The sequence below is a fragment of the Marmota marmota genome, unplaced genomic scaffold, assembly GCF_001458135.2.
Source record: "Marmota marmota marmota unplaced genomic scaffold, marMar, whole genome shotgun sequence".
Classification (NCBI taxonomy): Eukaryota; Metazoa; Chordata; class Mammalia; order Rodentia; family Sciuridae; genus Marmota; species Marmota marmota.
The window spans coordinates 47361660-47388906 of NW_026000026.1; the positions used below are offsets into that span (position 1 = coordinate 47361660).

General features: G+C 40.9%; 2 protein-coding genes and 1 long non-coding RNA gene across 6 annotated transcripts in view; 1 reads left to right on the forward strand and 2 right to left on the reverse strand.

The window, feature by feature from the left end:
* Positions 1-5679: 5679 nt before the first annotated feature.
* On the reverse strand, positions 5680-6727 carry LOC125619068. 2 transcript variants are annotated; one of them, XR_007350550.1, is made up of 2 exons: positions 6510-6727; positions 5680-6219 (listed from the first exon to the last, which is right to left on the reverse strand). It is a non-coding gene; the product is annotated as an uncharacterized LOC125619068 (long non-coding RNA). The 2 variants fall into 2 exon arrangements; XR_007350549.1 differs by having other exon boundaries at positions 6465-6727.
* A 62-nt stretch (positions 6728-6789) lies between these two features.
* On the forward strand, positions 6790-17451 carry Gzf1 (GDNF inducible zinc finger protein 1). 2 transcript variants are annotated; one of them, XM_015483550.2, is made up of 6 exons: positions 6790-6920; positions 9158-10535; positions 11919-12013; positions 13787-13954; positions 14793-14950; positions 15308-17451. In XM_015483550.2, the coding sequence occupies exons 2-6, from the start codon at positions 9172-9174 to the stop codon at positions 15656-15658; spliced, it is 2136 nt and encodes a 711-aa protein (XP_015339036.1). In that variant the 5' UTR covers positions 6790-6920; positions 9158-9171; the 3' UTR covers positions 15659-17451. The 2 variants fall into 2 exon arrangements, with proteins under 2 accessions (XP_015339036.1, XP_048667343.1); XM_048811386.1 differs by lacking the exon at positions 6790-6920 and adding an exon at positions 6944-7035.
* A 2560-nt stretch (positions 17452-20011) lies between these two features.
* Napb (NSF attachment protein beta) overlaps positions 20012-27247 on the reverse strand; it is a 45098-nt gene continuing 37862 nt past the window's right edge. For both annotated transcript variants that reach the window (XM_015483568.2, XM_048811387.1), the window contains 4 exons: positions 26036-26140; positions 25003-25071; positions 24564-24614; positions 20012-22959 (listed from right to left, as the gene is read on the reverse strand). In XM_015483568.2, coding sequence (XP_015339054.1) covers positions 22849-22959; positions 24564-24614; positions 25003-25071; positions 26036-26140 — 336 coding nt within the window. In that variant the 3' untranslated portion in view covers positions 20012-22848. The remainder of the gene's footprint in view (positions 22960-24563; positions 24615-25002; positions 25072-26035; positions 26141-27247) is intronic.

Sequence of the window (27247 nt, forward strand, 5' to 3'; positions counted from 1 at the left end):
ATATATATATATATATATAATTTTTTGTATAATATATATATAGATTTTGTATAATATATATATGTGTGTGTGTGTGTATATATATATATATATATATATATATATATATATATAATATCTCCTAGAGATTAGTGCCTATCTGATGTGATTGTGGTAAAGATTTGCTCCCTTGGGCTGGGGATGTGGCTCAAGCCGAGCGCGCTTGCCTGGCATGTGTGCGGCCAGGGTTCGATCCTCAGCACCACATACAAACAAAGATGTTGTGTCCGCCGAAAACTAAAAAAATAAATAAATATTAAAATTCTCTCTCTCCCTCTCTTCTCTCACTCTCTCTTAAAAAAAAAAAAAGATTTGCTCCCATTTAGTAGATTCTCTATTCATAATCTTACTGATTGTTTCTTTTGCTAAGAAGTTTTTTAGTTTGAATCCATCCCATATATTGATTCTTGGTTTTAATTCTCGTGCTATAGGAGTCTTATTAAGGAAATTGGGGCCTAATCCAACAAGATGGAGATTTGGGTAGGAATGTTTTAAGATAAGAAATGAAGGGCATTCAGGTTGAGGGGATTGCAAGAATCAGCACAATCACAGCAATTCAGACGCTTCCAGGTAGATATTTCATTGAAACATGTAGGGATTTCACAAAAAAATATATTTATTTTAAAATTTAAAAATCTCCAACCAAGCTTGTAGAAATGGTGTATCTTAAAAGTTGTGATAATCTGCTCAAATATAAGGCAGATAATGAAGTATGATGTTAAAATTCCAACACTTAAAATTGACCTTTAGTCGGATCTAAAAATATATTTCATTTGATCCACTGTAATCATACAACCTGCAGCATTTTAGACCACACATTAAGGACAATTATCCAAAGGGTAGGCGGCAGCGGTATGGTTCCACTATCAGAGCCCACAACCCATCCCAGGCACCCTCTTCCCCACCTGTGCTCTGGGCGAGAGCCACCTCCACCCCTGCGGAGCTGCTCCTGCTTCCTCGTGCTCAGTTGCAGCCTGGGACCCCATGCCAAGCCTGAAGCAGCTCTAGGAGACCGGATAGCCCCACAGGACGCTCCGGTGCAGGCTGATTGGCCAGTGGAAGCGCAGCCCCAGTCAAGCGCTAACCTCGGGAGACCACCCCCAGCTCCACAGAGGGACGCGGTGAATCCTCAACCCCAGATCCTGCCGACCATCAGCCAAAGGCCAGGACGCTAAGTTCAGTATGTAGATCCAACTCCTCAATTCCCTTGAGGATGTCCAAACCATTACCCCGCCACCTCCCAGTGCCAATTACAAGAATCTTGTCTGTTGGGAGATCCCGCGGCGCGTGCCACGTGACCCCTATGCCCTAGCTCCGCCCTCTGTCTCCAAGGACCCCAGGCTGGAGCAATCCCGAAGTCCCAGACCCGGAGGGGCGGGACTCGGGTCTGCAATAGCTAATAGGTAGCGCCAGCTGAGGAACCTAAACCGCGCCTGAGCACCAGTGGTGAGCACGTTCTTGGTCGCTTGACTAACGGCACAGCCCATTTGGGGGACAGATCCCGCAGGACAACGGTGGGAGGTGCAGGCGTTGGTGGGAGGGGCATTGGGGTTGGCATATTTCTGCATTTGTCATTGATGTAGTAAAGAATATGTTACACGTTTTCTTTCCAGTCTCTTTGTATAGTCCTTTAAAAAAATCAGATCAGAACTTTGTAATATAGTGTATCTGCCTTTACTCGCAAAAGGGTGAGCATTTCTGCAAGCTACTAAACATTTTTTAAAACGTTATTTTAAGGTCACATAATTTTCCAGTGCATAGAAGTATTATAAATTATTCAGCTGTTTCCACTAAAAAAAGCACACTGCAGTGAACGACTCTATGTAATTGTCCCTTCCCATTTACTTCTTCAGAATGGCAAAAGGGTAGGGACAGTTACAGGGACACACATACCCACTTTGTATTTAAGTTTTTTCTAACTGCCCCTGAAATTTCATTGTTTGTGTTAGTTCTTCAATATCAAACATTTGTTTAACTCTCTCTCTTTTTTTTGCTTGATGTAGATACTGGTTTATCATTGTTTTTATAGGAGTCCATCATCAGTGAACTCTTTCATACTTTGGGAGAGGGGGATGCTGGGGATTGAATCCAGGATATCAGGCGGGCTAAGCACATGCTTTACCATTGAACTGTGTCCCCAGCCCTCATTCAGACTTTTATGTGAATAGTCTAAATTCTCTTGGTGACACAGGCCTATAATCCCTGCCACCTGGGAGGCTGAGTTACCAGAACTCAAAGTTTTGAGGACAGCCTTAGCAACTAAGGAAGACCCTCAGCAACTTAGTGAGACCCTGTCTGAAAATTTAAAAACTAAAATAAAAAGGACTGCGGATGTAGTTAAGTATTAAAGCACCCCAGGGTGCAATCCCCAGTACAAATAATAATTTCCATCTGAAAACACAGGAGATCACTGAGGCAAGGTTATCAATCAGCATTCAGGCAAAGGAATGAAGAGGTTTCAGAAGATGGAAAAGACTGAGACTAGCATGGCAACATTTGTGAAGTTCCCAGGAAACTGTTTACCCTGATGGCAGTTAGAAGCCCAGCAGCCTGGGGACCTGTGCAGAAGACAGATGAGTGACCATTCTTTGATTTATTCATTCATTCATTTAAGAAGTTTCTATATGGCTTCCATCCTAGTAAGGGAGCTAGAGTCAGCTTTCCTGAGGAGGAGACAATTGGATGGAGACCAAACTCATACTTAGGAATTATCTGGGGAAGAGGAAAGATCAGAATGGAAGAGGAGCCATTCAAATGGGATGTGCAAATGGCCTGAGCCCAGGGGCACATAGCCACTTCCAGACCCTAGTGGCCTACTGGCCAGGGGAGTGTAGAGGTAAAAGACAACCATGGCATAATCAAGCCAGTAAGAACCAAAGTAGGTAGGCAAAGGCAAGGGGCCACATTTGTGCACCAAGCTGTCTTCCAAATCACTTTTAGAATTAATGCAAACTGAAGACATGGAACATTTATGTTACTTGATCAGAGCTTCATTTTAGTTCCTAATTAATTTTCTAACCTATCTGACAAGAGATTTTTTTTTTCCTGGGCTCTAAACTGATCTGATCTGGGCAGAGCTGGCACTCTGCAGTTTTAAATCCTGGCTTTGTACTGGCTCTTTGTGTGATTTTGTCTGAGTTTGTTTATCTCTTTGTGCCTTCTGCTTTCTCATATGTAAAATCCAGATATGTCTCCTCTTCCTCCTAGCGTTTTGTGAGAACTGACATGCTGTAGCATGATGTCTTATCCACTGTAAGCATGAATTTTTTTGTTTTTGTTTTTGTTTTTGTTTTCATTATAGTCAACCTAAGAATGGGAACTAGTTTGGGGACAGTTGCAGGGAGGAGATGTGTTTGCAGGTGGTAGACTTGAGTAGGGAGATGCATAGCAGCAGTCCTAAATTCCAGAAAGAGTTGATACTTAGAGACAAACAGAGATAGAGGGTATCAAAACATCGTCCTGAGAGCAGGGAACAACTGCAACAAGAAAGATTTCATGGGGAAGTCAGGGCAGGAGAGGGAGAAAGGTGTGGGTACTAAATGAGGGAGCTTATCTGAGGTATTCACAGATTTTGTTATCCATGAGGGTTTCTGGAACCAATTTCCCCCAGAATGATTGAGGGATGACTGTACTTATCAATCAAGCACCTAAAAGGGACTTTTAATTTAAAAATTAAAAAGTTGAGGGGGCTGGGGATGTGGCTCAAGCGGTAGCGCGCTCTCCTGGCATGCGTGTGGCCCGGGTTCGATCCTCAGCACCACATACAAACAAAGATGTTGTGCCCGCCGAAAACTAAAATAAATAAATAAATATTAAAAAAAAAAAAGTTGCACAACTCAGTAATAAAAGACAACCCAATGGGCAAATGATTTGAATAGTAATTTCTCCGAAGGGGATATATAAGTGGCCAAAAAGCACTGAAGTAAGCAAGGAAGCAGGTCAGTTTTTGGTTTATTTGTTTTTATTTGTAGCGCTGAGCACTGAATACATACAAGACAAGGTGAGCATTCTGCAACACAGTATGCCTTAGTAGAGATTGCTTTTTTATAAGACCAAAGTCTCAAAATTAAAAAAAAAATAATTCTGGGCCAGGCCTTCTCGAGCCACAGTGACAGACAAGTGTGTTTATTCCAATTTCCTGGAATCATGGAGAATACTATAAAGAGAATCTGCCTAAGCAAAGATGCCTCCTGTCACTTATTTTTCCTTCAAATATTTATTGAAGCGGACTCCTAATTCCTAATGGGGAAATATAGTTAAAATCATACTTTCCCAACCCAGAAATCCTCTCCACACAGGTAGTAGAGAAAGAAAATATTTATTTATTTTTGCAGTACTAAGGTTTGAACCCAGGGTGCTGTTCATGCTAGCAAGTGCTCTATTCCTGAGCTACACAAGAACATACTTTTAAATTTTTTGAATAAACATTAAGCTAGAAGCCAGGTATGGTGGTGTGTACCTGTAGTCCCAGGAGACTGAGACAGGATTAATGCTTCTCAGCTTGAGCAGCAAATCAATGTTACAGAGGGGAATTTGCCCACAGACTGAAGTGACCATGAAGATCTGCAACCACTGGTTCTTGGGATCTAGCTTGCAGAATTTTAAGCAATTTGTACATAGTAGTAGGCATGAGTCTGTTATACAGAAAAGGATCAGGAAAAAAGGAAATACTCTCAAAGGAGAAAGCGAGAGAGTGGGTCATCTTAGAGAGGAGAGACAGCAAACTCCTCCTGCTCTCCTGTTTTATTAGGGGTTTCCAGGGAAGTTTCCGGAGAGTACTTACTTCCCAGTTATACCTCTTTGAGTTTCGACTAATAGTACTGCATGACTTTCAAGTCTGGACTGCCCATTGTTTTACCCCATGGTAAAGACTCAAGGCAACTCTGGGTCACCCCTCCTGCCTCATTCCCCCCACCCCCATCCGGGCCACTGACATCTCTAATTGGAAGCAGTTCTTAGAAGGAGGGTTTGCTTTGAATTACCCTATCTCCCTGAGTCCTGGAATCTAGCCTGGATAAGTGTCACAAAAGTTCCCTGTTCAGATAACTTGTGTTCTTCTTCCTTTTCTTTTTAAAAAATATTATTTTAGTTACACATGGATATCTTTATTTTGTTTAAATAAAAATATCTTTGTTTACTTATTTTTATGTGGTGCTAAGGATCGAACCCACTATCTCACACGTGCAAGGCAAGCGCTCTGCCACTGAGCCACAACTCCAGCCCTACTTGTGTTTTTTTTTTTTTAAAGCATACTATCATTTTATTTTATTGTGGTTTTTTTTTAACATTGTAGGAAACTAGAGGTTTTTTTTTTTTTTTGAGAGAGAGAGAGAGAGAGAGAGAGAGAATTTTTTAATATTTATTTTTTAGTTCTCGGTGGACACAACATCTTTGTATGTGGTGCTGAGGATCGAACCCGGGCCACACACTTGCCAGAGGAGCACGCTACCGCTTGAGCCACATCCCCAGCCCCCTACTTGTGTTCTTATTTGCCGGGAGAAACCTTTGGGATTGCATTTCTCCTGCAGAAAACATAGCTGAGGAATATAGTATGTTGTTGAAGGTAGTTCTAGTCATAAAGCCTACAAAAGGCCTAGTTAGTCTTCAAAAGGATTTATACACATTTCAAAGAGAGAAAAGTACTTAATTATCAATTTTAATAAAGTTTAAATGCTCAAAGGTTGAGGGGGTAGAAATTAATTTTCAATAGGAAAAATTGTCTCATATTTTAAGTTTGTATTTGTCCTTTCACAACTTATTGGTAAGACAAGACTGAGTTTACTACTGGCAGCAGTAAGGGAAATTGCAACCTCGCAAAGCTTTCACGGTGGCTGAAAACAGGAAGGCAATTTTATAAATTTCAGAATTTATGAATTTCAGAATTTATAAATTTCAGAATTTATGGAGAAGTGCAAGTTTGATTTAAGGTGGTTCTTCCATAACAGCGTTTTCAGGACTGGTGCAAACAGCAAGATTTTGAGCTAAAGGACTCAAAGAATCTTAGGGCATAATTTGTGTTTTCCATTGAAGAATGGATGGGTCCTCAGGGAAATTTCGTTACTGAACAATTAAACAGTTCGCCTGGCTGCAGTTTCCTGGAAAAACAAGCGAAGCAGTGCCGATGCTAAGGTGTGGTTCCCGGTTCCCAGGCGCCAATGGTCGTCAGCAGACGCGCGAACACTACAAAGCAGAGATGTTTGCTCCTCAGGAGTGCGCCTTGAGCACTGCCTGGTCGCAGCTCCCGCGGTACCCGTCCAGGACTCTGCGCCCGGCAGAGCCCCTCACCACCTAAGTGCGTTTGTGTCTTGCCCCGTGTCTACTGGCGCAGTGCTGGCCTGTCCACTACCGCGACCCAAGAACGCCGCCTCGCATCGTAATCCTGAGCGCTTCTTAGTAGGAAACCAGCCACGGGCCACAGGCAGTACCTAGGCTGTGGGGCCCGGAAGCTGCAGGTGCAGCGGATACAGCACCTGGGAATCAACAGGTAAGTGATAACGCACTGGAGACGTACATCTGACCTTCCGCGTTTGCCTCGGCTCTGTGGCCCAGAGCACCTACGGTGCCCACAGAGAAGGCGCAGGTTTTGGCTCGCCGCAGGTGACGTCATCCAGTGCGGCCAGTCAGTCGCTCCGCCCCATCGTACGTCGGATCACGTAGCTAGATCCGAACGGGCACCGCAGCCAGACGTGCGTGCGCACTGCTTTTCCCCCTCCTGCTAGGAGGTGAGGTCTGTTAGGGGCGGGGAAGAGCCCCCACCACAGCCAATCAGCGGCTCCCGCGCCAGTGTCGGGGGCGGGGGGGTGCGCCCCGCCCAGCCGGGCAGGCTGTTCCTAGGGCCTGTTCCAGCCAACAGTGGCCGCGTTGCGGGCGCCGGTAGGCAGGTGAGTGTATACTCTGAGGGGTCCGGGCCGGACCCTCTCCGTCTGCCACCGACTCTCGCCTGTCCGCGCCTCTGCAGTCCGGAGAAGCAGCAGGCCTCGGGGATGCGGGAGCGGGGTAGGGGCGGCCTGGGGCTGAGGGACAGGCCGGATCCACGCGGCCCCAGATGCGTGCGTTGGAAGGCGCACGTCTGTCGGGGGAGGGGCTCGACCCTGGTTGCAGTGGTTTATTCTCCGTGTGGCCCGGGGAGTTCGGGGCGCCTAGGGCAGCTAGGTGGCTGTGGTGGTTGCTCCGGCAGCGTGGGGGTGGATGCGGTCAGAGCGTAGAGGGCGACCCCTGCTTCTTGTCTCCTGACTTTGTGTCTAGCTGGAGAACCAGTATTCTGTGGACCAGCTGCGGAGAGCTGGGTCTCCCGGGGCTGGGCCGTTCCCTATGGACTCGGGGGTCTGCTTACCCGCGTTGAGTCATATGCTCCTGCACTGGGAAGTGGCCAGAATACCAATGAATTGCAGTGGGACACTCAGCTGTCACTAGGCCGCAGATAGTCTCTGGCCATGCATGGCCAGTACCTACTCTTTATTACGCAAGTAAATTAGGAAATAGGGCTCAAAACACCTTGTTAATCGAGAAGTTGCTGCCAGGCTGCCTGTAAGGACTCAGGTTTCTTTGTGGACCTTTTGACAAGAGTTTTGGGGAAGTCAGGTCTGGTGACATGGGCATAGGCTAATAGAGCCATCTGTAGCCTTTTCTCCTCAGGCTCGTGTTGGGGTCACTGCCAGACCCTTTGACATACTGGGTTCCCACTCCCAGCATGACCTTTCCTTAGGCTTCCTATGTATGCTCAGTTTACTATAGAGTCTCCTTCAGGTGACATTGCACAAGCCTCCTAGGTGCTGGTTTTTACATTTGCATGCTTAGAGGGTGGTCTTTTCCATGTTTTGGGGGCTGGTGGCTGTGGGTAGCAGTATCACTGATGGGACAGGAGAAGGGTGGGACTGGTTTTTCAGAGACAGTGACAAATCCTGCTTTAAACATTTTGAATCTGAGATGACATCTAAGTGAAAGGTTAGAAGGAAGGTGGGGAGTCTTTGGATGATGGAGACCTAGGGACCAAAGTGAACTTGGAGGAAGAAGTAGATTTAAGAGCAGAAGATTGGGCTGAACCTTGAGGAGAAAGCACATATTTAAGGAGTCTGTGGAAAGAGTTAGAGCTGGTAGCAGAAGAAATGAAGACAGGGTGGGGTCTCATGGAGGCTTGGGACTGCATGTTGCTATGGTGGAAAGAGGGTAAAAGTAGATTTTTTTTTTTTTTTTAATTTTATTTGGTGAGACTGAGGTGAAGTGTGTTTTGAGCAGTTGTATTTGGGTCCAGAGTCCCACTGGGCCCAGGTTCAAGTCCAGACCAACTAGTCAGTTACTCATCTGTGAAATGGGGATCATAGTGTTACCTTTGTCTGCACATAGGAAGCCAGCAATAACTAGCCAGCAAATTCCAGGCACAGCTGTAATGACTTAACATACTGCATTCATTGAAGATTTACAGTGACCTGTGAGCCTTCTACAGAGGAGGAGATTAAGCTACAGAGGTTAAGTTACTTACTTAAGGTAATACAGTAAAAGCTATGGAACTTGCATTATTTTAGCAGAGTAATGGTAATGCAAATTAACAGGTGTTTAGGGGTGTTGGAAGTGGGGATGAAATTGTAAACTACTTTTCCAGGAAGTTTTCCTCCTGGAAAGTAGTGCTTTATTTAGTTGATTGTTTCCAGTGGCAGTGTTTCTGTAAGGTTTGCTTTTAAGACAGTGGCAGCCATGTGTTTCATTGATCTTGATAAGCAAATTACTGCTTTAGTGCATTCCACTAGTTATGACTTCAATCATTGGGGAAAATCTTGGCAATTTTTCTTTTATTTATTTATCTATCTATGTATCTATTTATTTATTTATTTAAGTTGTGGTTGGACACAGTACATTTATTTTATTTATTTATTTTTATGTGGTGCTGAGGATCAAACCCAGTGCCTCACATGTTGAGCCACAAACCCAGCCCTTGGCAGTTTGCTTTTCATGCAAATGTTATCTTACAAAAGTGCATCAGGAAGTTCACTTCAAAAAACGAGAAGCTATGATGTTAATCAGTGTATATCCTCTAAAGAACTGAAATGATCCTCATAATCTCTAGTCCTTTTACCTCAGTGGTTGCTCATGCATAAAATAATTCTTGCTTTTGTTTTCAAAGCTGTTTTTGGAAAGATGGAAAGTGGTGCAGTTCTGCTGGAATCCAAATCCTCACCGTTTAACCTTCTTCATGAAATGCATGAGCTCCGCCTTCTGGGTCACCTGTGTGACGTCACAGTCAGTGTGGAGTATCAAGGTGTCCGGGAAGACTTTGTGGCCCATAAAGCAGTGCTGGCAGCCACCAGCAAGTTTTTTAAGGAAATGTTCCTTAATGAGAAGAGTGAGGATGGTACCAGAACTAATGTCTACTTGAATGAAGTACAGGTTGTTGACTTTGCTTCATTTCTGGAGTTTGTCTACACTGCCAAGGTACAGGTGGAAGAAGATCGGGTACAGCGGATGCTGGAAATGGCTGAAAAGCTAAAATGTTTGGACCTTTCAGAAACTTGTTTCCAGTTAAAGAAACAGATGTTAGAGTCAGTCCTTTTGGAATTGCAGAATTTCTCTGAATCTCAGGAAGCTGAGGTGAGCAATGGCTCCCAGGTAGGTGTTGCTGCAGACTCTAGGGCAAGTACAGGCCTTGATGGTGCCCACTCCAATGGCCTTGTGGATTCTCCAGATTCCCCAGTGGAGAGAATCAGCAATGGCATGTCACCTGATATGCCACCGAGGAAGTCCAAGGAGAAACTAGACAAAAAGAAAGATGTAGCTAAGCCTCCTTACCCTAAAATCAGAAGAGCTAGTGGAAGGCTGGCTGGAAGAAAGGTATTTGTGGAAATCCCTAAAAAGAAGTACACAAGAAGACTCCGGGAGCAGCAAAAAAGTGCTGAGGATGAAGCTGAGAATTATACTTTTTCCCAGGACCAAAGCCCAGACAGTGTGGAACCAGAGATGGAGCCAGTTGCAAAAATCCAGGGTGATAGTACTGGTGTGGAGTTGGAGGAAGTGCTGCCAAAAGCAGCTGGGGAGGAGGAGGAAGAGGAGGAAGAGGGAGAAGAGTTAGAGAAGAAAAAGAAGAGCAACTTTCAGTGCTCTATCTGTGAGAAGGCGTTTCTGTACGAGAAGAGCTTCCTGAAGCACATCAAGCACCACCATGGCGTTGCCACTGAGGTGGTGTACCGCTGTGACACCTGCTGCCAAACCTTTGCCAACCGCTGCAACCTGAAGAGCCATCAGCGCCATGTGCACAGCAGCGAGCGCCACTTTCCCTGTGAGCTATGTGGGAAGAAGTTCAAGCGCAAGAAGGATGTAAAGCGGCACGTGGTTCAGGTGCACGAGGGTGGTGGTGAGCGTCACCGCTGTGTCCAGTGTGGCAAGGGCCTGAGCTCCAAGACGGCGCTGAGGCTGCATGAGCGGACACACACGGGCGACAGGCCCTATAGCTGCACAGAGTGTGGTGCCAAGTTCTCGCAGCCTTCAGCGCTCAAGACCCACATGAGGTAGGTGGCACCCGATCACTTGGCCGCCCAGGGCCAGCACCCTTGGCAGGACTGGCTGGTTTGTAGGGACTTAACCATTCTTGAAATGAGTGTTGGGAAACTGAGATGGTTCTGGGATTTGGACCAGTGTGGTGTGGCTGTCTGGATTGTTTGTTTCTTATTTGGTTTCCTCTAAGAATGGGGAGACTGGTGTGAGAAAGTTTAGAATTCTCTTTGGAGGTAGAGAGGCTCAGAGAGATGGCTCCTCAACTCACAAGGCCCTTGAGCCAGTGAAGACCCTCCACTGTCAGCCTTGACATGTCCAGGCACAGAATCCTGGACACAGAATAGAGCTACCCTACTGCTGCAGGGGACATTGACAACCCCCACCTGGAAGTCTCACCTGGCATGTGCTGCCTACCTGTGATGGTTATAGTCCCCTTCATACTTGAAGAGTTGGGGCTAATTACCCTTATGGGCTTTCCCTGACACTTTATTTGAAACCTGGGTTCTATGACCAGCTGGGTCCCACAATCCCATTAAAGAGCTCAGTTAGATGATCTCTTCAGAACTCTTCTTTGTCTTATTAAGTTCATTGGGCTTGGAAAATGTGCTTTATGGTTAAACTCCAGCATCAGGGCAGACCATGTTTCCTGTTTGTTTTTGAACTCTAGGTGGGAGGTGGTCAGTATTTAAATAAGTTTCCTTATAGTTAATGTATACTTTCAAAATCTAGGCAAGCAGTTAAATTTTCTAACCTGTTCTAGGTCTGACTTCAAACCTAGGCCAGTCTCTGGGGTGGTGACATGACATTTGTCATCTTTTACTCTTAAGTTTAAAATAATTGTTTAAGAAGTGCTCAGTAAAGTATGGTTGATTGCTTCATCATGCTGGTTGTAAAATTAAAATGCTCTTGTATGCTCCTCAGAAAATAGGTTCCTTCAAGCAGTTTGAGAACAGCTCTCCTTTTGAGACTGGTCATGTCATATTAGGAAATAATGGTAAAATTTCTGGTCATGTGGTATTTTGTCAGCAACAGTTCCTAAGGTGCTTGTGGTGGATTCTGAATGAGGAAGCTTTACCAATATTAGAGGACACTCTTTAGTGTTCTAAAATATACATCAAGGTGTGGGCTCCCTATGCTCTTGCATTATAGCATGACGTGGATGATATTCAGTGATTCCACATTGGGATGTGAACTCAAATGGTTATGTGTTGATCTATTGGCCTTCCACAGAAACTGCGTTTATTTTGGGATGGTGATATGGGTTCTTGACCTTTCCTTTAGGTTATTCTTATCAGGTCTCTTGGAGAAAACGATTTTTGCAGGATAGAGTGGAAATTGTATTGCAAAGTGAGCTTTGAAATACACCCTAAGTTATCATCTGAATGTTGTACTTTCAGAATTCATACAGGGGAAAAACCTTTTGTCTGTGATGAATGTGGTGCAAGATTCACTCAGAACCACATGCTGATTTATCATAAAAGGTGCCACACAGGTAAATACCCATGCTGTTGTGATTGAATGTCTTTCCTAGCTGTAGAAGGGAACTGCAATTGACTAGAAGTTGGCATCTACCAAAGTAGTCCAGGTTAAAGCCACACTATAGTTTTTCCATCTTACTGTAAAAAATGAATCAAAATGCACCTGTTGTCTGCAGTGCTCATGTGCTTGTGGCCATGGCCTCTATACCACCAGGCAATAGGATCTGGCATATCCGTCTTAGATGCTGAGAGGTATAAAACAGTTCTTACTGGTGGCATAGTCTAAAATTCCATTTCCCAGAATCTGCATGAAGAAATTGCTTAACATATGAAAAAAGCTATATGGTGTTATGGTTGCTCTTGCTATTTTTTAATAACATAGAATTGGAAACAACCTGATTATCCAAATTAATGTAAGGAAATGGTTCAGTAAATTCTGGTGAATCCATTCCTTGGCTCATAACTTGACCATTCAGAATAAGGACTCTGAATGGCATGAAAAAAAAAACGTATGGACTTGGTTGTTGAATTTCAAAATGCTCAGTTAATAAACTCAGTTACTCCCAACTATATTGAAAACCTGCATATAAAAGAAGAAAATAAATTACAATATGATAAATTGGTGAATTAGGCGGTGGGATAATCTCCTATTTTCCAAAGTCTTTTTGATATGATTTTATCATATGAAGGAAAAAGTTCAAATTGGCTTTATTCTGGTTCAACAGTGACTATGAGGTTCAGAATTTTGTAAACTACACAAATGTTTACAGAATCTAACTGTTGTGTACCATAGTTACTCTAGTAATCCAGTTCCTTCTTGGCTTACATGTTTCACTTCTAAGCACTGTCATACAGGCCTCAAGTTCAGATGCACGCAAGACAGAGATGAGGTATTTCATGATGTAGAATGAGTAGAATTGGTGTCTAATGGAAGCTGGGTGGGGACAGTGTCAGGACACATCAAAGAATAAATTAGAATTGGTCATTTGATGAAACTATTCATATTAAGCTTTTATTAAAGCCAATATTTTTATTTGGATGTTTGTGAAATCAGGGGCATACCTACAGATGAATACAAGTTGTAAGAATAAAGAATTTAAACTACAAAAAATGAGATGGTATTGAAGATTTTCCTGCAGTCCAGTCAATTGCACTTGTTACTCTATTTTTTTTTTTTAAGAGAGAGAGAGAGAGAGAGACAGAGAGAATTTTTAATATTTATTTTTTAGTTCTTGGCGGACACAACATCTTTTGTTTTTGTATGTGGTGCTGAGGATCGAACCCGGGCTGCACGCATGCCAGGCAAGCGCGCTACCGCTTGAGCCACATCCCCAGCCCATGCACTTGTTACTCTAGAAGTTACATTTATAAATCCATGTAAACTTCTCCTTTTATCACAAAAAAATTCCTTCTTAAAAGGAGAGGAACTTTTCTATCAGACCTATTCTGATAAAAGTCCACAGAAAGTGTTTCTTTGAAAACAATCCAAAAAGTCCTCCAAAAAGAAGTTGTGAAATTATTTTCTTGTTTAGAATGACATTTTAAAATGTGAGCTGGCTGAATGGTAACTCTTTAACCAGTCTAGTGGAATGTTTCTTGGATTTCCAAGGGTATTTTATACTGACTTTCAGCAAGTAGCAAGCATCTTATGTGAATAAATGTTTTATAATGGTTTTAATTAGAAAGTGTAACATGCTGCCCACCAAGGGTTTTGAGTGTGGACCTACTATTCCCATGCATTTTGAAAGCCTGTATTGTTTATAATTGTATTTTGTCTTTTCATATAGGTGAAAGGCCTTTTATGTGTGAAACGTGTGGCAAGAGTTTTGCTTCTAAGGAGTACTTAAAACACCACAATAGAATCCATACTGGATCCAAACCCTTTAAATGTGAAGTATGTTTCAGGACTTTTGCCCAGCGGAATTCACTTTACCAGCATAATAAAGTCCATACAGGTATGGCTGCAGGGTCCCAGGGAAGGAAGGGAGTTTGGTTCAGCAAGAAAAACGCTGCAATTTTTTAGATTTACTAGAAAAGCTTAAGGAGAAAAGTGGCCAAACTGTTATGTCACAGCATTTTCTTTTTTTTAAACTGAGTTTTTAGCTGGGTGTGGTGGCACATGCCTGTAATCTCATTGACTCAGGAGGCTGAGGCAGGAGGATCACAAGTTTAAGGCTAGCCTCACCAATTTAGTAAGACCTTGTTTCAAAAAATAAAACAGGCTGGGTATGTGGTTCGTTGATTAAGTACCCCTGAGTTCAATCCCCAGTATCCTTCCAAACATTTTTTTCCCCCTAATTTTTGGTTCTGAGAAACTGGAAAGTAGAAGAACTTACATGGGCAAATAGGGGACAACCAAGTTCCTTTGCTGTGTGGTTTTTACTGGAAAGGGCAGACACCTTACCCATGAATGAATATTTCAATATGGATATTCATATTTTAGTATAAATAAGGATAATGATCTATTAGTGTATATATACAAACATGTACACAAATTCAGTTAATAGGGGATTTGCAATTTTGTATTTCTTTACCGTGGAAAATAATTGTCATTTCTAAAGATATAACAGCTGTAGGAATGAATTCTGGTCTGTTTTTGGTGTTGGCATAAACTTGATATTATAGTCAATTGGCATGTCTCATGGTTAGCCCCGGAATTACTAGCTTTGTGTATGTGGGAATGTTGAGGTTTTCCTGGGGTCTGCAGACAGACTTTTCTGGAGTGTATTCAGAATTAACTTCAGAAGGTGAAAAGGTGAGATCACTCAATAGTTTGTTCTCTTCCTGCCTCAGGGGAGCGGCCCTATTGTTGTGACCAGTGCGGGAAGCAGTTCACCCAGCTCAACGCCCTCCAGCGCCACCATCGTATCCACACTGGAGAGAAGCCATTCATGTGTAATGCATGTGGACGGACATTTACTGACAAGTCCACTCTCCGGAGGCACACCACAGTAAGAGATGGAATGGCCTATTTGAGAATAAAACACTGCTGGTCCTTAGATACATAACCCTGAACAGCCAGAAATACCTGACGTCATTTCCCAGTAAGGGTTAGAGGCCGCAACAGCTCAGGTGTTCTCTGCAGTGAGTATAGAGTGAACAGAGTTCATGGCAAATATCCAACTGTGACACTGGTGATAAGCAGGTGTTTTGCAGTTAGAAGATTTGTCACTGCAGGGGAAACTAATTTTAAGTTGGAGAGAATCTTGATTTCTTTTTTTTTTTTAAATGTACTTGTTAACAATGTATCTGTAAGTCGGGAAATGTACAGACACATGAAGTGACTTTTGTTTGTTTTTGATTTGTAGATACACGATAAGAATACTCCATGGAAGTCTTTCCTTGTTATTGTAGATGGTTCACCCAAGAATGATGAAGAACACAAGATGGAGCAGCCTGATGAAGAATATGCATCACCCAAACTTCCAGATAAATTGCTGTCTTTTGCAGAAAATGGCCATTTTCACAACCTGGCCACAGTCCAAGGTGGTGTGCCTACTGTGCCTGAGAACAGTTCTGCAGACATAGTCTGCAAAGTGGAGGACCCGGTGGTGTCCCAGGACTCTCTGCTTGCCACTACCATCAGTGAGCTTAGTGAGCTGACTCCACAAACAGACTCAGTGTCCACACAGCTTCCCTCATTGACCAACATGGAGTAGGAGCTTGAAGTTGTGTGCCATGCAGTCTTTGTGTGTGATAGTTATACTCCAGATGATGCCAGGGGCTAAGAAAAATAAATGAGTGTGTGCAAAGATGTGGGCAAGAATGACCTCTGCAGATATTCCCAAACTCTACTAACTTGCACGTCTTTATCACAGCATTTTTAAAAGCTTTCCCTTAAAAATCCCGATCTGCATGATCTCAACTACACTTTGTTGACAAGACAGTTAACATAAGCTCCCTTAATTCTGGTGTATGCTATGCGCTAATCATCCTAATGCTTGATTCTCTTGATATTTAGACCACCGCTTATTATAATTGCAGAGTACAGAGCATTGATCCAGCACATGAAATTACTGTTAATGGTCTTCCTGGTCTCACCCTGCCTTATACTTCCATGTGTTTACTTACTCTTGATTCTTTTGAGGTATTTTTCTACACTGAAATAAAATTGGGACCAACTATTTTCACCTGTTTCTTCCTTGTTGAGTTGAAGCAAATCAGATTTGCTTTGGGGACCCTTGAATGGGACTGAAGAAATGGATTATTGTATTTATTCCTCAACCCTCTATCTGTAGGCACGAAAAAAGGAATGACAAATTGAACACTCACAGAACTTTGTATATCTCTCTCTACTCATAGCATACATAGAGCTAGGGAGTTTGTCATAAAATCAACTTTTGAAATGAAATGTGGCTGTTCAGTTTCATTCCTAAAATCTGGATTAGGTAAGAGCTATCCTACCAAAGAGTCTAGCCAAACTGTAGTATTTTTTTTGCAGAGTTGTGAAAAAAAAGGAAGAGGCTTTAGAAAGCACTTGAACATTGGGTAGTTATTCACAAATAGCAAAATAAGGTGACTGTGGCAGATCTTAGAATGCAGAGTATTAGTATTTTTGCTAGGTTTTGTGCCATTTCTGTAATTTCCAGAAACCCAGACTTCCTCGTTTCCACATCAGGAGATTGAAACAACTGCCACAAACCTGCTTCCTTGGGAGCATGCAAGAATCTGTACAGGACCAAAAGCCTTGGCACATTCATCTCAGATTATGCCTTAATGAGCAGATCATACAGAACCCCTAACTGCCTTAGAGGCTCCTTTGGCTGTCTCATGCTGGACTTAATTTATTGCTTGAAAAAATTCACAATGAAAAGAGGATTCTGTTGTATTTGCTACTCCTGACATATGGTTCCGGGGCCTTGGGTGTGTGGCGTGTGCTTGTGAAATGCTTTGCTTCCCATGTAATCCTTAAACATTCATTTTAAGAGCACTTTGAAGGAGAATTCTCATTTCCTACTTGCTTTCCCCCTGATGTTAATTTATTAAATTCACTGTGAAAACATTTTGATTTTCCAAGAGAAAGGTACCTTGTTCTTACAATGAAGACAGAGCTGCACTATGACAAACTGAGGGACGGTTTCTTCCTCACTGCTCATTTCGTGTTAACATGTTCAAGTAACTAGTGAAGTCACCTTGGGGTGTTCAGGCGCTGTTTCACACCTGCTCTTGAAGGTCACAAGACTGAATTCTCCAAACTCAGTTATGACCACATCATCATATCCTAGTTGTGTTTACAGAATCAAAATAGTGACTGTCATACAACCGTTTTTAATATTGGTGAAGGAGACTGAACCTGCTCAGCCCATGTACTGTTTATGGAATAAAGTCATCTTTATGAGAAGGAATTTAAAATAGTTTATTTTGTTACCTACTGGAAGAATTCTTGTCTGGAATTTCTTTAGAAGTTCTACATGAAATTATTGTGTTAATAAATGTCTGCTTTGCTAAAGTAGTTCTGCAGTTCTAAGTGTATTGTATTATAACAGGGTCTATAGAAATAATATTCATAAGATTCTTAGCTGACACAAATATAATTTGCTTAGCACAAATGAGATATGAAATCAGGATGTGTAAACCTTTATGTAGTAGTCTAAGAATATTTTATTCCATAGTAGTCTTTAGAATTGAGGAGGAAACACTATCTGCTGCTCAGATAAAATTAGCTGGTGTCCTGCTAGGGAAGGTATAAGTACAAGGCTGCCCGTTGACTAGCTCTTCAATAGATTATAGTTGATATCGGAGATGACTTTTAAAAAAAAATCTATTAGGGCTGGGGATGTGGCTCAAGCGGTAGCGCGCTCGCCTGGCATGCGTGCGGCCCGGGTTCGATCCTCAGCACCACATACAAAACGAAGATGTTGTATCCGCCGATAACTAAAAAATAAATATTAAAAAAAAAAAATCTATTAGTTATTGATGGACATTTATTTATTTATTTATTTATTTATTTGCGTGCGGTGCTGAGAATCGGACCCAGTGCCTCAAACATGCTAGGCATGCTAGTACTCTACCACTGAGCCACAACCCCAGCCCCCAGAGATGACTTTTAACTACACAAATTTCTTTATCCCCTTCCTGGAAGGATATAGGATATGTGAAAACACAGAACTCCATAAAACCTACAGAAGACTTTGTGGGGAGGGAGACATCTCCTCTGTCAATCCAAGCATAGCCACACAGAGTACAAACAAGGCCACTCAGTATGTCAGTCCAAAGCATTTAAGAAGACAGTGTCTGGATGCTGGTATGTAAGTTGCTTCTAAAGGATGTCAAATAAAGGTCATTGGACTTGGGATGTGGCTCAAGTGGTAGCGCGCTCACCTAAAACTAAAAACTTAAAAAAAAAAAAGTCATTGAGGAGGTGATCTGGTACCATTCCAACCATTTTGTGTGAAATAATACTAGCCCGAACTCCACAGGGCTCTGTAATCTTTGGTTTGATCAAGTATTTTATTGTATAGAGTTTGGAAAAAGTGGGGGGAAACCTCATAGGTTTTGGCTGTTGGTAAGATTCTCCAATAATTTAAGTTATTATACCTTAGTTTTAGCCTGTTATAACTAATCTGTCATATACTTATCATACGAGGACTTCAACATTTTTGGAAATCAATGGCATTTACTACTTGGGCAGTGAAGTCACTTATTTCAGCTGGGAAGTGTACTCGTGCAAAGGGCTTTTGTTCACATGCAACTGAACAGGAGCAGATGGAACGGAGAAGGCCAGAGCCATCCAGCATGTCCCCTGAACAGCCTCAGAAACCATTCACTAAGACCATCTGTATAGAACTCTGATGAAGGTGCACAAGACTTCTGTTAGGAAACTGAGTCTGAAAAAGACACATATGGAAGATTAGACTTTCAAATGTCAACTTCTCAGAATTATTGGAATGGTCATTCATTTTTTAAAAATTCACTTTGATTTAAAAAATGAACATAAATATATGTATTTATAAATATATGAAAAAAAATATATACATACACACACAAGCGTGTGTGTATGTGTATATATGTATAATATATATTTATTGTGGTGCTGGGGACTGAACCTAAGAGTATTATACCATTAAACTACATCCCTAGCCTTTTATATTTTGTAAAGTCCTTCTAAATCAGCTTTCCAAGTCATTGGGATTACAGGTATGTGCTGCTGTGCTCTGCTTGTGAATATGCTCTAGGACCCAAAGTTAATGCTCCATGAGAGGATGATAGGATTAGTTGGCTTATACTGTCCCCCACAGGTCCTCTTCCTCCCCAGAACTTCAGGTCCTAGTGGTCACTGAGCATGACCCTTTCCCAGAGGCATCTACTGTAAGATTCAATTAAATGCCCACACTGCTCAAATCACCTTACTTTCTTGGGGAGGCGGGGGGCAATCCGATTTTGGGGTTCCTTATCTCGTCCAGCTTAACAGTTTTCTAGCAAAGAGATTCCTCCCTCAACTTTGCAAGTAACTACAGAGCCCAAAGGATTCAAGAAGTACGAGAAGGGGAAGTTAGCAGTTACTATGCACACTTAGTGTCCTGCATCAACAAGAAGGCACCATGGCTTCCTTCTAAAAAGATCACCCTGAGGCTGGGGGCTGGGGTTGCAGCTCAGCGGTAGAGTGCCTAGCTCACTTAGCACCACATAAAAATAAATAAATAAAATGAAGGCATTGTGTCCTTAAAAAAAAAATCAAAATCAAAATCAAAATCAAAAAGCTCACCCTTGGGCTGAGATTGTGGCTCAGTGGTAGAGCACTTGCCTAGCATGTGTGAGGCACTGGGTTTGATCCTCAGCACCACATATAAATAAATGAATAAAATAAAGGTCCATATATATATATAATACTAAAAAAAAAAAAGCTCACCCTGCAAAAATCACTGCAGTGCCTCAAGGTGCATCAAGTGACTGAGGTTCAAAGAGCCTACAGAATATTAATGGCACAGCCTTAGACAATGACAGGACAATTTGAAGGAAAGGAAGCTACTTTTGATCTGTGTCAATTTTGCTAAGAAAAACTAGTCAAAATATTACTCATAATTTCCACTTTATTTACTGTACAGGTTCACATAAAACATATTCTTTCTGCTAGGGTAGGTTTAATGTTACATGGTTAGTTTTCATAATGTAATCCCCTGCCTGAGAGCAACTCAGGACGTCACAGGGCAGGAAGCCTGCTACTGGTCACACCACAGCGGGCAGGTCACGGGGGCATGCTGTGCTGCCAGGTCCTCCAAAGAAAGTCACAAAGGTTTGGATTTGGACATTTTAAATGCATAATACCAGAGGGAAGAATAAATGCACAAGGGCTGGTGCATAGACTTTGGTTATAGTGACACCACCACACATGGTCACAATTGTGCAAAAATACTGTGTTCAGATCATTAAATAAAAAAGGAATTCACACAAGCTTATATAAAAATGTTGCCACAAAAAGCAAAGCTTTCCTGTAAGAAATTTGAACTGAATTCAACTGTGAACTAACCCAGATTTGCTAAAGTACAAGAACTGTTACATAAATGATCATTCTATTTTGTTCATAAATAACTACAAGTGTGGAAAGCCTAACTAACTTCTAGGCATCTTGGGACATACCACTGTACTCATGGGACATTTGAAGAAAGTGAGTTTGCACACTACTGTCTGGGCTCTTCTGATTTTCCTTTTGTCTTCTAGCAGGTTTGTTATTAACATTATAATTACTTTTGTTTGTTTAATGTGAAATATTAAAAACAAAAATTGTTTCTTAACCCAGACACTGATCCCAGAATTTGTTTTAATACAAACAAGAGACTCTCTGATCAGCATAGCAAAATGATACAAACACTATTTTTTTTTTTTTAAAAAATGCTTCTTCTTCAGACAGGAGTCAGTTAGGGGACCATGCTGAAAGTTAAATGGTTGCCCTAAAAGGCATCACTTGGTTTTTACTTTAAATGATCAGACCAGTTCTCTTTTTAACAAGTGGACACACACTTCTTGAATAGTGCTGACACAACACACTGGCTGGTATTCAAATGCTTTCCTCCTAGAATTGACTCAGACCCAGAAGACTTGAGCTACAGAACTACTCCCAACACCTTGTTTTCACAAACATCATGTGGTGGGCTGAAGAACACATTAGGTACAACAACAAGAACCAATTCTAACATGGAGTCAAGAAGCATCAACAGGCTCACTCCAAATTTAGTTTTCAGAGATAACCACTTTTTACTTAAGAACCCCAGATATTTTAAAGAAAGAGGGAATCTTCATTGGCGTCTGGGGCCCATTTCCTCCACTTCTACGAGTACACTGACATCACTGAGCTTTCTGCTCTCCCAGGACACCTCATGCATATAACCACCATGTTGGGTCACAAAGTCTTTGCAGGTCCTTTTTGATGGGCCCTTTCCAACTTGATCTCCTTCACTTCCTCTTTTAACCTAGGCTGACACAAGCTACTCACCTATCCTCAAACTCTCCTCACTCAGCCCCTGACCTGGTAATATCCATTCACTTCTACTCAATCACATTTCAGCAGTCGAAGTGAAGGGGCCATCCAAAAATGAGAACACCATTGCAATACAACCTACTATTTTGACAAAACATAGGAAGTTTCATAACTGTCACTCATGACAGCAGCACAATTTAGAAAGGACTGTGAGTTATGTCTGGCAACATATGCACCTCAAACAAATCATTTCAGCATAAAATATACAAAGAAGATTCAGAAAACAAGACCATTTCTATAGTACATTATCTGCATATAAAGTAACTAGGGATAAAGTTCTCAAATCAAGAGAACATATATATGTTATGTAAGCCAAGCAAGTAGGACAGAGATCCATCAATGAAAAACCAAGTCTCCTCAGACACAGGGTTCTTGCCCAACCAGGCATAAACTTCTGTGCCATGTTGACCCCACCTAATCTACATGTTGAACAGGAGAATCACAAATATTCTCAAGCTCCAACTGGGATCACCCATTCAGCCCCGATCAAGATTCACACAATCATGGCAAATAGGGCAGCTCAAGGGAAGCTCAACAGCTCAATGTGAGTAAGTATATACATATGAAAATGAAGAAAAGGATGTAACGATTTAAAACACTTTTATGCAAAGGTAAAGAAAGGGATTTCCACCCCAACTAAAGGTGGGTAAAGAAAAATTCTATCTTTCATAGATCTTACATATTTGAGTGTGTGTGTTCAGGCCAAATTATCAAGTCCACCTGGACATTTATCCATATACAAAAAAGTACTTACCAGAGACTTCTTTTCCTCACAATGCAAGTGATGCCAACAAGATCCCAGCTGCTCTAAAATTTATGCCATGCATATGTGAGCATACAGAACAATACAAAAAGCAAAGAAACTTGTCACTAGCACCGTCAAAATAATCACAGAACAGAAATAAACAATTTCTAACGAAACTAAAAACGCATTCCTAATAACTACCTGAACTAAACACACACATTTAAATACATCTAGATGCCCAATATAGAGTATTTGCAAAGCATCTCTTAGAACAATTGGATAGAGGACTACAGTCCAAAAAAAAAAAACACATAAAAACATGTGGCAACATCAAACATGGGATCTGTAAATATCAAAAGAACAGGGATAAGATTCTGAAGTTCTTCTTAAAGAAAACTGTGGGGATACTGACAAGCATGAAATATACTTTGGTTGTCATAACCACATGAACAGGAGGAGCCTCCAATTTGACCATTTCACAGTAACACAGAAGTGGTGAGCTTGAACAATACACACAGACTGGCTCATATGCAACAAAATTAAGCCATTAAATGGGCATCCCATAAAGATCACTTGGCCCTAAGACAAAACTAAAGGAGTTAGCTGCATGCCACAAAGACATAAACATTTCATTTTAGGTCTCCATCTCCTTCCCCGTCCCCTTGGATGGACTTTTTGATACGAAGTAACATGGTGGTCAGCCACTGATCCAGGCGTGATATTGAGTCAAACTCCTTCACCTATTTTAAGGAAAGAGGAACAGAGATTATTCCATGGAAATACATTCAAAGTGCAAAACAATGAAATAAATCCCACCTGAATGTCGTATACAATTCTTTAAAAAACAGTGTTTTTTTAAAAGTTTTGAACAAAGCACTGTTCAAATATTTTATAACAACCACCAACACTCTTCATTAGAAATTATTCATTCTAGTTTATAACTTTTTTCATTAAAAATTATTTTTTTTCATTATCCTGAGACTATTTTTTAAAAAAATTTTTATTTTTTAGGACTGGGGTTGTGGCTCAGTGGTAAAGCGCTTGCCTAGCACTCATGAAGCACTGGGTTTGATCCTCAGTACCAAATAAAAATAAATAAATAAAATAAAGGTATTGTGTCCATCTAGAACTAAAAAAGTATTTAAAAAAATAATAAATAAAATATTTATTTTTTAGTTGTAGGTGGACACACTATCTTTATTTCATTTTTATGTGGTGCTGAGGATCAAACCCAGTGCCTCATGTGTGTTAGGCAAGTACTCTACCACTAAGCCAAAGCCCCAGTCCCACCCTGAGATTATTTTGATGGTACTAGTGACAAGTTCCTGTGCTTTTATATTGCTCTGTATACAAACACACACGGCAAAAATTATAACTGGAGAAGTACACTCAATGTGATGGAAGAAACTGTATGTAGCGTAACAATTAGAAAAAACATGGAAAAGTTTAATGTTCATAGAATAACATAACTGCAGAGATAGGAGGTGTGGAAGCAGAATTCCTTTAATGCATTTCAATGCATTACCAAAGAATAAAATAACAGGATGAGATTAGTTTGGGAGGAAAATTTAAACAGGAAAATATTCCTTTTCCCTATAACTTTAGGGATATGATGAACATATAAACAGAGGACATTAAGAAATCCACTTGATTCTAAACATAAGACAGCAAAAGATGGGAGAACAGGAAAGACAATCATAAAAAAACAAAGCATTCCAGGCACAGTGGCACATGACTGTAATCTCAGTGACTCAGCAAACTGAAGCAGGAGGATCACAAGTTCAAAGCCAGTCTCAGCAACTTTGCAAGGCTCAAAACAACTTCATGGGACCCTGTCTCAAAAAATAAAATAAAATAAAAAATAAAGGCTGGGGATGTGGCTCAATGGTAAATCACTCTTGGGTTCAATCTCGAGGACTAAAACAAAACAAAACAAAACAAAAAACTATATTTGTGGTATAAAATACCACAAATATAGAAAACCCAGTACTTGGTTTTTATATTTTCAACTGTACTTTAACTAAATTTACTTTATACTTACTTATAGATGAGATAATTTTCAAAAATAAACATTAAAATAGCCATATAACAGTATGGGAAATTTGCCCCTGAAGTAGCCTCAGAGCTATATTAGTTATGAGCATAAGTCAAACAGGACTAAATACTATTGGAATTTTGGCATGGTGCTTGGTTAAAAGACTGTAGGCTGTCTGACTTTGGAAAACACAAATGGAGGTATGTAACTAAAATCACATTTAAATAAAAGTCTAGAACTCACACAATGAAAAAGTTTCTGTAACATAAACCTTCAAAAAATATACCATATTCCAAAGGTAAAACTTACTGCTTCAGTGTAAGCTTCACTGTTCTGTTCTTCATGAGCTTCTAGAAGTTTCTGGAGACATTAAAAAAAAAAAAAATGAAGAAATTAGGTTGGCTAAGGCCAAAAATGTCCCATTTGTAAATGGATACTTCAACCCAGAAATAGCCGTGGTATCATACTGACGTTGCCAAGCATCTTAAAAAGTTGAAGAAATTTAAGTATAAGAATTATCCAAATTAGGCGTCTAGCTTTTATATTAAAATTTTCACATTGCTTGTTTCAGAACACAGCACTCACATCGTTGAACCTCATGACATCTGAATACCTATTATGAAAAAGCAGGACAATACCAGGCCCCCTTAGCAGATTTATTAACTAAAATTTCATTTTAAAGCCAGTCCCACTTACGGTGTTGCAAAGTTGTTGTTTTTTTTTCCTGTAAAGTTCTGTTATTACTTACTTTCAATAATTTACATTCTCTTGAATCAGTAAATGCTGGAAACATTTCCTCATATTTCTCAAGGGCAAGCTGAGGGAGGAAAAACCACTCATCAGTGTCAGACTTGCTAAACTAGGAAACAAGATTTCAATTTTCTATGTACTTCAGTAAGATTTATCTACAATCCCATTTAAATGTTTAATAAGTTAGACCCAACATCAGAATCAACACAGAAACCTATTTATTTTTGAATTTTCAATTTTAATTGAGAATAAATTTCTAAACTTTTTTTTTTTTTTTAAATTAGGCTGCTGTGAAGTCATTATGGTCAAAATATAATTCTCAAAAGGTCACAGCCAGGTGTGTGTTCATCCATTCATGGGAGAACACTGTATAAACACCAAATAAACCACATTTAGATTATTGCTTGAGGTTGAAGGACTCTAGAATATTTTTCTCTCAGTGGCTTTAATTCTGCTCTCCAGTGAACAACAAGGCTGCCTGGGTCCTTGCCTTTGTCTTCACTTTGCATTTCTACTTTTTCCAATTTGCATTCCAACTCCATTTCTAAGTTTTCTTTCTTTTTTTTTTTCTTCTTAAAACAACATTATCTACTTTAATTGTCTCCCTCCTAGTTCCCTAATTCTTTTTAAAAGCAAAATTACTTAAGGAAAACTTTAAGTACTGTTTTGGTAGCTGTTAACCATAAAATTTTTATTATTATTTTTTGGTACAGGGGATTCAACCCAGGGATGCTTAACCACTGAGCCACATCCCCAGCCCTTTTTAAATATTTTATTTGGAGACAAGGTCTCACTGAGTTGCTTAGAGCCTAAGTTGCTGAGAGGCTGGCTGGCTTTGAACTTTTAATCTTCCTGCCTCAGCCTCCTGAGCTGTTGGAATTACAGGTAGGCGCTACTGCACCTGGCCCAAAATTATTATTTTTAATTTGCCCAGTTTAATCTTGCTACTACTAATACTCACATGAAATGACATCAAGAACAACAGAGTACCTGTTCTCAAGGATAAACCATATCAGAAAAAGACTCCTTACCTTGGCATTCAACTCATCTACTATAAAGTGACAGAGAGCTGCTTTAAAGAAGTAATCTTTTGCACTGTACTTCAAGAGAGGATTATCCATAGTATTTGCCCCAACCTAGGCACAGAAAATAAGGTTAGATTTAAAAGTTTTACCTTCTTATATTAAAATAATTCTGTTCATCCATCTATCGCTTTTTAGAAAATATTTGTGCATTTTATGTTAGTTTAGCCATGGAATACATTCTTTTAACCCAATGTAAAACAATAAAAAATTTTATTAGACAAGTGCCATCCTGTAAAAAAAAAAGACTCAGAAGACTTCTGCCTCCAGGAAGATGAAGATATATTTTCTCTTATTCTTCCCACTAAGCACAACTAAAAGCAATGGTCATTTTATATAAAACAAATATCTCTGAAAGGTAAACAGAAGACAGCACATCAGCTAGGACCCTTGAGATTAAAGGGAAACACAGCAATGGGTCTTCTGGGTTTTTTATTTCCTGTTATTTCAAATATGGAACTGAGAACCAGTAACCCAGAAATGCCTATAGGTGCAGACCAAAAAAAGAAAAAAAAGGACAGACAAAAGCCTGCTCCCTCTAGACAAAGGACCAGGAAAGGTTCAAAAGACAATATTTAGACAATAAGCACTCTCTTACAGCCACGAACCACAGAAATGTTATGGCCCCATCCTTACTTATATCACCAAAGGTTGAAGAGGGAGCGTAAATGTCCATTCCTGTACAACTGTATGGAATAGCCCCTAACCCTGCCAGGGTGGTTTGTGAGGCCAAACAGAGAATAGAGATTTTATTCCCACCTTCCACCCCCCACAGAAGCAAAGAAAACCACATGGGGAGACTGGAGTCCACCTGCACCCCACAGGATCAGGGTGCCCTCCAACTGCCCACTGGTGAAGAGGGGTCAGAAGAGGTTTAGTGGAGGGAAAAGACTCCCATTATCATCAAAAAGGCACAACCTCAGTATGGTGCTATTGGAGACCAAGTATTGAATGAGGGATGCTAACAACCTCTGCCCAGGAGGAATGAGGGTCTCCATTCATATATTAATGGAGGCCTCCTAGGGGGCCTAAACTTTTACCTCCACCAACATTACCTCAACCTTCTGCAGGCCAGGAGTGTCAATGAAGGCAAGCTTTTTTTTTTTTCTTTTCTTTTTTTTTTTAAAGAGAGAGAGAGAGAGAGCTGTCTCTTATACACAT

Excerpts from the sequence above, each read along its gene's own strand:
- Gzf1 (XM_048811386.1), top strand. Across the intron at positions 10,536-11,918 it reads GCGCTCAAGACCCACATGAG|AATTCATACAGGGGAAAAAC; the intron begins GTAGGTGGCACC and ends TTGTACTTTCAG. Across the intron at positions 13,955-14,792 it reads GCATAATAAAGTCCATACAG|GGGAGCGGCCCTATTGTTGT; the intron begins GTATGGCTGCAG and ends TTCCTGCCTCAG.